The 9,429-nt window shown below is 38.5% G+C and overlaps 1 protein-coding gene across 4 annotated transcripts in view; it reads right to left on the reverse strand.

Moving 5' to 3' along the window:
* Positions 1-7,698, reverse strand: part of TRIP11 (thyroid hormone receptor interactor 11) — a 66,550-nt gene extending 58,852 nt beyond the window's left edge. For 3 of the 4 annotated variants that reach the window (XM_032482537.1, XM_014558798.2, XM_006184193.3), the window contains exons 1-2: positions 7,472-7,698; positions 3,781-3,839 (exon numbers count right to left, since the gene is read on the reverse strand). In XM_032482537.1, coding sequence (XP_032338428.1) covers positions 3,781-3,839; positions 7,472-7,610 — 198 coding nt within the window. In that variant the 5' untranslated portion in view covers positions 7,611-7,698. The remainder of the gene's footprint in view (positions 1-3,780; positions 3,840-7,471) is intronic. The other variant, XM_014558799.2, reaches the window with a different exon arrangement.
* Positions 7,699-9,429: the final 1,731 nt, after the last annotated feature.

Raw genomic sequence — 9,429 nt, forward strand, 5'->3', positions numbered from 1 at the left:
GCATGATTTTCTTTGAGCTGTTAACATGAAACATCACACACAACTGAAGGAACAGAATACACTAAAGTCATAAAATCCACTCTAGGTTTTTTCACATAAAAATACTTAACGCTATTTGTTTAACCCTGATTAAGCAGAACTGGAAAACTTTCAATTTGGCCAATAACTAATTTGGCTGTCTCTCCTGATCTCCCTAGCCATATGAGAGTCAGAAAGGTTGATAAAGCACACGAAGGACAGATTTCCTTCATGTGGCTGACCCAAAACATACCAGGAGTTGTCCATGGCCATATTATCTATTACATGAAATATGAAGCAGAGGGGGCCGGTCTGAAAGGAAAAAAGAATAAACACATACGAAGAACAGAGAGGAAAAAAAATGAGAGAGATTCCTGACGGTGTCCAGTTCTGGTTGCAGCCCCTTCTTAAAGACTGGCTAAAATTGGAATCCATGAGATACTCATATCCTTGAATTACTCCATCCTGCTTAACCCTTATTATATCATCAAGTTCTACCAGAACAATTTTAGCTTGTGAGTTTCTTTTTTGAGCAGTCCTAACTATCTGTAAGGACTGATATTTATAACATTTATTCTTTCTTAGTGGTCTTCCAACAAAGACAAAATACGCTTATTTTTTAATAGATTAATATTCATTCTATTTTGCAATTATCGTCAGAGTACATTGGGTCCTTTTATCAATTTAACAACAATCATGAGGTCATAATGATCTTGTTTTTTCTGTATCTTGAAACATTTTGCTCGTTTATCATCCTAAGAATTAATCATTATTCATCAATTATTTACAACTATGTTAAAAAAGACTTAAGAAAAAGGGAGACTCAAAGAATCACCTACAAGAATGATGCAAAAGTGAAATAACCAGTTTTCTGACCCAAAGTATTGCATCATCTTTTAAAAAGAGAACAGCAATCTGAAGATAGCATCTCTGTAGTGTTACTTTTTGGGGTTTGTTTTTTTTGTGGGGGAGGGTGTTGCTTTCATTGAACACAGTTGAAAATTCAGAATTTTCACTTTTCAACAAAGTAAAGAAAATTGACAGAAGGAAATATTTCACAGCTGTTAGATAAGTAAGAAGATAAATGCAAAGAGACAGAAAACAGCTCTAACAGTTATGGTGAAAATGAATGTAGAAGCAAAATCTTAGTCAAGTCTTTATACAGCAATATCCTAGAATTTCTCAAACTCAAGAACTGATGAATGAACAATATATTTCCAAGAACAAAAAGGAAATACAGTGTTCTTATCAAGCTAGTCATTCAATAAAAAAAGATTTTATCTCACAACATTTTGTGATGAGAACCTGAACCACCCCATCCTACTTTGCTAAATGAATATGTAACAGTTTTATTTCATTATATTTGATATTTATACACCAACATTTACTTGATACAGTTCTTACATGGATAAATGCTGAAAAGGCAGAGGTGTATACATATGTGACGGAGAGGAAACAGATGACATCAAAATAAAAAAACTCAGTGGATTGATTACTAATTGGTATTTATAAATCTAAGAATAAAAATATTTTGTAATTATGGGTCAAAGACAACAGCCATGTCCTTAACAAAATCATGAGCTGTCCAAGTTTTCCAAAGTATTGGTTTTAATGACACCAGTCAAAAGAAGAACCAGGGGAGGGTATAGCTCAATGGAGAACACATGCTTAGCATATAGGAAGTCATGGGTTCAATCCCCTTAGCCTCCATCAAATAAACAAAGAACAAAAATAAAAAATAATTAACCTAATTACCTCCCCCTCCAAAAAACAAACAAAAAAAATTTAAAAAAAAAGAACAAGAATAATAAGGTAAAATCTATTAGAGATGTAACTGAAACCTGAGATCAGTACTTACAAGATACATTCCAGTTGATGAAAAGAGTTAATAAGCAGTTCACTGCATTCAAAGAGCACTGCCTATTTTGAGTACGTTTTCAAAAGCAGAAACGTATGAAATAAAAACCTGAATCTGCTATATATAAGTTCTCATTAAATTTCTAGCAGTTTTTCACTATCACTTTATTCTTCAATAAATTATTTATAAAATGACTTAATATAAAAAAATTAAGAGCTCACTGGATCTATATGGTAAACGTGAAGACTATTTTTCTTGGCACAGAGGGTTAAATTAGTTTAGGTTGGTTGCTATTACTTGCAACTGAAGAGCCCTAACTAATTCAGTCAATTTCAAATATTAACATCTGTAAGCAAATCTAATTTCCTCTAGAAAACATACTGTCCTCTGTCTACACTAAAACTTTCTAAATAGAATTTTTTTTTGTAATTTCCTAATGGTTTCAAACATATGTTCACCTCTTATTACACAGTCACATGAGCATTACCTTCATGAAGTGCTTGTATGCTGATATATGGCAAGCATCATGTGTAGTCAAAACCACCTTAGAAAACAAAGCCCTTGGGAAGTCCAATAGTCTGTTTTCTTCTAGTATTTGAGTAGCTCATGGTATTCTGAATAAGCACCAAACAAGGAAGTTGGCTTTCATTTGAGGATATCAAAAACAAATATTTTTGAATCCTAGACTCATATTTGCCACAGTCCAAGGATAACAATGAGAGAGACTCATCAACAGAGGGACAGAAGTTTTCTATCTCCTCTCTCAAGCTCAATACAGAGCAGTCATTCATTAAGCAGGTTAGCCCCATTTACTTTCCCTCCTCAAATGTATCCTGCCAAATTTAGCTATATTAATGCCACTACACACATCTCTGCCGTTTAATTTTTCTGGGTAGGCCTGTACTAATGAGTGCTTTCCCAAGGATTTCTTTAGGGACTATAAGAACAATTTCCTATCTCAGCCTTACAAAGAAAGAAGCCATTAAGTTCATCTGTCACTGAAATACTTACTAATTAGGTAATTACAGCTAAGGTCTCTACCAAATCGCCATCTTGTATTGCAGCAAAATACTGTTGTAGTCCCCCTTGAGAGGTCCTCTTCTTTCAACTTCCACAATCTCACCTTGATAATCTCGACCACAGTTCAATAATGCTTGTTGTCAGGAAATACTTACTCATACTTAAATTCCATTTTCCCCTTTTATGTGCTTAGCAAAGGAAAACACGCTTACCACAGTCCTCTAAGAATACTGTTTGCCAAAATACTGTTAAGTGTTCCTTCACTGTTCGTATCCAAAGGCTAAATAGTTGGGTGTCTTTAGTACTTTACAATAGATCCCACTCTGAAACCTTTCATTTTCTTTACGGCTTTCCTTTGAACCCTTTCCAAGCTATCCTTATCCCTACTGAGTACAATGTCCAGAGCTAGTCACCACGAGGCACTGACTAATAATGAAAAAAAAGGTAAAATTAATTTGCTATTCCTATATTCTTAATTTCTTTGTACACAAATACCACACTTCTCTAATGTTAGGGGGTCAAAAAGCTCTAGAGTAAACAAAATTGCATTCTTCACATTATACTTAAATAAATGTACTACTGCAACTTAGCACACTGTTAAAACATAGTGAATCCTTGATAATGATAAACTGTTGCCACTATTATTTCTGTATTTGACAGTTTTCCTTTCTCTAGCGTTCAGAAGCAAAGGTGGAAATACTAAATAGCCAAGTGTAGAAACATGTAAATATATTCTTCATCAAAGGAAGATGACAGGGCTTAAAAAACAAACTAAAAGAAAGAGAAAAAGGGGTAAGAAGTGTATTAAAGACAGAGGGCTGAAATAAAGTATGAGTAACTTCCATGGCTTCAAAAAAGAAAAATCTAAATCTTAGTTTTCTTACCTCTGATCTTAAGATTGTATGAATGGCTTCAACTTCCTTTCTCCTAGCATTAGGTAATTCTGCCACGAAAGAAACAGTATATACTGAATATATGATCAACACCATGTGAAGTAATAAACAGACATTTTAAGGAAAATTTATTTCACTGAGCTTTAAACAGAATAGTATGCTGATCTGAGAACAAATTCAGAAGGCAAACATCACTTGATTGTTACAACTTCTACTGTCACAAATGTTTATTGTCATGTAAGTCATTCTTTGCCTATCTTCTCTACCCTAGGACATCTACCTTTACCCCTTGGAAGTGTTCAGTAAAATTTTGTTATGGAAAATTAATTTTTCTCTGGTGCCTTAGCGCAATTTTTGATTAAACTCATGAAACTGGAGCTTATGGAGGCTTTCTAACTTCTTCTTAAGCAACTGGGATTTAAGACCTTACTTCTTTTTCTGCCCACAATACTATCAAAAAAAATGACCTATAAACAAAGAATAAAAATGCATCAATAGAACACTTATTTCAAGTAATATGGGCACAAGTTATTTAAAATGGGAATTAGCTCAGTTATTGTCATTTAAAAGGAGAGTCAGAGCCCAGCAGTGCCAAAATGACACAGTTGATGCTAGATAATCATTATCCACAGAGTTAGAGATCTTTTCTAAGTATTAGTATTTTTCATTACTCACAGTTCTTTAAAATTATAAAAATAACTTCTCTGAATTATAGTTTAAATCAAAAGAAAATGCAAGTGGCATCAAATAAATACTAGTGACAAACCCACTCTTCTTGTTTTGAAAATCACCAGGTAGGGCTGCTTATGTGATTGTTTATACATCTTGCTTGAAACTCTGGCAGGATTGTCTAACCGCTACTTAGATGAGAACAAATTATAATCTAATCTGTTTAGGAAGATCATTGTTAGAAGCAGCAATTGCTTCAAAGAGGGATTAAAAAAATAGGTACATGACGATCTCCCTCCCTTACCACTTCCTCCTCCAAAATCCTGGCCTTTTTAAGAATAAAGGGGGAATGTTATGCAGACCAAAAAAGTCTTCCTCAATGAGGGAAAACAAAAATATTTATTTAAGCTTACTATTTGCTAGGCACAGTGCTAGGCATTTTACACTCATGATTTCATTTAATTTTCCCAACCTCATGAAATATTGTTATCCCTATTTAAGATAGGAAAGCTCTGCTTTTTAAAGGTTAAGTATTTAATAATTTGCCAAAGATTCCAAAACTTGTAACATATGGATGTGGAATTTCAATCCATGTCTAATTCAAAAGCCCAACTTCCTAAATCAGTATAACATTTGGTAGAATAGCAACTTTCCGAAGTTGTAAATATGGATGATTTTTAAGTTGTATCAACAGTGCTATTTTGGAACTATTATCTTGTTCACTATTGGCACAGGGCAGACACTCAATAAACACTTGTTGAACGAATAAATGAACTGTACTCTGACCCTATTTTTAAGTGATTTACAAAATCAATAAATTAAGTGTTAAGCAAGGCCTATTTTAATACAAAGGGAAAACAATAAAAGCATATAGCAACATCGCAGATTTTAATCATTCAGCAAAATTTTTACTGAGCATCTACCATGTACCGAAAAAGATGTCACATACTAGAAATATAAGGATAAATAAAATAGAGTTGTCAGAGAGAGAGAGATCTACAAAGTTCTGTCAGACACAATCAACTCAATCTGCCATGGAGTGAGAATGGTTTCACCAAGTACCTGACAGGTGAGCAGAGTTGTACCAGAAAAACTGTTTTCCAGGCAAAGGAGGGTAGAGGGGGAAGTAGAAAAGGAAGTGCTTTCCACACGAAGGCTTGGAGTTGTGCAGGTACCTCATGAAGTTCCCCGTGAAGAAGCTCTAGGTGCAAGCATGCTTGGGTATGTGAATGTGCATATGTGTGGCTATTGGGAGAGAAGGGGAGGGAATAAGAGGCAAGACTGGAAGAGGAAGGCTGAATCCTAATAGGATAGGTTTCTGGTCTTCCAAAATTGAGAGGTTTGGATTTTATCCTTAAGTAACAGAGTTGAGAGATTTTAAAGCACATTTGTCTTTTAAAAAGAAACTGGTAACAAACAGAAAATGGAGTGGAATAGAGAGAACCAAGTGACAGAAAGCGGAAGAGAAATAGTGCATGGAAGAGAAAAATGGGGATCTGAACTAAGGAAGTAGGAAAAATAAAGGAATGGACAAATACAAGTAATTATTCAGGCACAAGATGAACACAGTTTGGTGACAAAGTGGAAGCAGGAGATGAAAAAGAAAAAGGCAAAACAAAGATGACAAGATTTAAGTTTAGGAGAGTGGACTGATGGTGAAACCATTAAAATGAGAATACAGGAGCACATCTGGTGGGGAAGAACAAAATGAATCCACCTTAAGCCTGCAGGACAGCCAATCTGGAGGTAGGGGGTGCATATTTTCTGGCTTAGGATCAAAAGAATAGTCAACTGTTTTCCCCTATCTAGGATATAAGAAGAGACTAGTCATTTCCAATGTTATCCAGCCCTTCTCTGCTTCTGACTGCCCTCAAGATCACAGGACCCTTTCCTGAACACAAGCAGAATCCTTTAACTCCCATTCCCAACCTTTCCCACCTGACATACCTCCCACCCCAGGGGTACCCCAAGCAGTTAAATGGATTTCAGCATCTCCCCAACCTTCCTCCCTTCTAAATAGACCCCACAGAAATTCTCAATATAAATACTATTTTAAAAAATCGAACTACGTTTCTCTATTTTACCCTAATAAACCAGAATGTTAATTTATTTATAACAAACAAAACCGCCAAAGAAACTGCTCTTATACAAAAGAACACCCCATTATCTCTCTGGAGGCAGACTCAGATTGAAATTAAAGAACTCTGTTGAACTAAATACGACTTGCTCAAAGAAGCATCAAGAAATCAAAATAGTAATTAACTTAATCATCGATTACCATGTAACTCTGGGTCACTATTCATTAGTGAAATAAAATGAGGACTTCAAAAATGAGTGAAGGTTGCTAAGGATACCCAAAGAATAGGGCATCTTCTTTGTTCTACTATAGAAACATGCTCCCGGGACAGGGAGGGGGAGTGGGCAATTAACACAAAAGTACACTTTCAGCTGGAAGGGTGTAATGTGACACCAGAATAAACAAAAATATAAAATAACTAATAAGAAAAACATACTCATGTTTCACTAACAATACATTCAAGTGAGAAAGGGTTAAGAGTCACAAAATATTTTAATTATGAGTTACTTCAATTGTTACAAAAATCGAAGAAAACAAACAAAAAAAGTGACTGTGTCATATACAAATTAACTTTTTAAACTGTGCCAGTATAAAGAAAGAATCAAAATCAGTTCCGCCCCCAAGTTAAGGGCAAAGTAAGCGGTGGGCGTGGATGAACTAAACAAAAATAAACTCTACTTGACATAGGAGAAGTTTCACTTTGCTCTGAGCTATCCACAGTACTCAAAGAGAAAAAACCAGAACTCTGCCCCACAAACCCTGTGGACTCTCATCCGAGAAAATCGGTTAAGAGGCAAAAAGTAAAGAAAGGTAAAGAAAAAAGGGCAGTGACAGCCCTCTGGACCTGTCCGCGTCTCATGACGGATGGACTTGAGGACCAAATGGACGCTTCCAGGGTCCCAGCAAACCCCTCCCTCCCATCGCCCCAGCCGTTACCTTCCACTTCCTCCGTGCCCTCCATCAGCATATCCTTCGTAAAGTTCGAAATTTGGCCAGAGAGGGAAGCCAGGCTGCCCCCGACTTGACCCAAAGACTGACCCAAGCCGGAGCCGAGGCTCCCAAACCAGGACGACATCGCTGCGGGTCAGAGAACGACCTAGTTCGCTCTGAGAAAAGCGTCCAGCGTCGTCTGACAATCCCGCCAAAAGTCCTGAAACCCCTGCCTCCGCAGGACTGGGTCAAATCTCAGCACTCAGGATTCGATAACACAATGGGGGGTTCCTAGGCAACGCCGGCTTCGGGGGGCTCCCACCAACTGCCGGGTTCTGCCTAGAAACGGAGCGGCCTGGCCTGGCACTTCACCAGAGGCCCGCCTCCAGTGACGCGGTCACCCCCGCGGGGCCTCCGCTCATTCCCACGACTTCCCACCGTCCGGGTTAGGCCACTTCTTCCTCTGCTTTAGTGACTTTCCCCAGTTCCGTGTGTAACTCCTGCCAACTCGACGCCCGCCGCCATGACACCCACTACGAACGCGGCATGGGATCATAGAGAGGCGACGCGCTGGCGTAGAAGGGCCCTGCGGAGCCGGCTGGACGTGTCCCTGGCGCAAGGGAGCATGGGATCGCGGAGGACCGCGAGAGGCCGGGCGGGGCCGCTGCATCCAGCCCAGGCCAAGGTCATTTTCCAAGTGGCCCGCCAGCTTTTGCCGCAGGTGGAATAGCGACCGGAACCTAGGCGACGTGGCGTTCTCGGCCGGCTGCAGCTGGGTTTCAGGCGGAGCCGACCCTCGGTGGATGCCCCCCGAAGCCGGGAACCCCGTGGATTCTTACCCTGTTGGTGAAACCTGAGTGTCTTAATTCTGACTATACCCGCGAAGGCAGCGGTGCGAGGAGACTTGGCCGGGACCCTGCACCGGACAGGAAGGAGATTTTACCTAACTTGTCACACGTAACTTTATCGATTATTCTACACCCTCTCACGGGCTATGCTGTGCCCGACATACGGTAGGAACTAAGGATACACAGAAAGGATGGGTTGCAAATAAAAATATGCAGGCAGCAAACAATTATATTGATTACCTTCATAGTGGAAATTTTCTCTGCTGGCTTTCCAGCTCACGGCTGAAATCTTGCCTTACTTTATATACGAAGAGCTTAATTCATAAAACCAATTTAACCTGTGAATTAAAAACACAGACCACCTTTTTTCAAAGTAACTCTTTAGAGGACAGCATGGCCACTCAATATAGAACAAATTCTCTTCTAATGTAAACTCTCCTAGGCTGTTGCTGGCACCGGCCATGAGTGCCTACCCCTCCCAAACCCTCAGTTACACAAGTTGATGCATACACCTGTGTCCTGACTTGCTTTCCTCCCCGAAGGGAAAAAAAGGTCACGTGACTAACAGGCATTTGCTGCAGTGGTACGTGGACACACCTTACCCGGCCAGAGACTGCCACATTTTTGGCTTTGAAAAGAATAGGATATGTCTACAGGTCTTTTAAGCATAACGCTAAATATACTTTGATTTTAATTCATAGCAGGGGCCGCCACAGATTTATTTGTGAATGGAACATTGGGAATGTCTCCAGTATTTGAAATCTGATGACACTAAGCAATAGTAGCCCTCCCTGAAATCGGAATGCTTTTAGAATAAAATTTATATGTCATTCTGGAAGTGTTTATTAAATGTTTTCCATGAATTTATTTGAAAGGCATCATTGCTGAGGGGTTAGATGTGCAGACTCTGGTACCTGACTGCCTAGATCTTTCATTTATTAGCTGTATGACTTTGGGTAGGTTATTTAACCTCTTAGTGTACCAGTTTCTCATTTGTAAAATGGTGAATGATAATAATAGTAACTACTGGGTAGGGTTGTTAGGAGGATTAAATAAGGTAGTATTTTTAAGTACTTGGAACAATGCCTGGTACATGGTGAATTCTATTTAAGGATT

The sequence above is a fragment of the Camelus ferus genome, chromosome 6 (genome assembly GCF_009834535.1).
Source record: "Camelus ferus isolate YT-003-E chromosome 6, BCGSAC_Cfer_1.0, whole genome shotgun sequence".
Classification (NCBI taxonomy): domain Eukaryota; kingdom Metazoa; phylum Chordata; class Mammalia; order Artiodactyla; family Camelidae; genus Camelus; species Camelus ferus.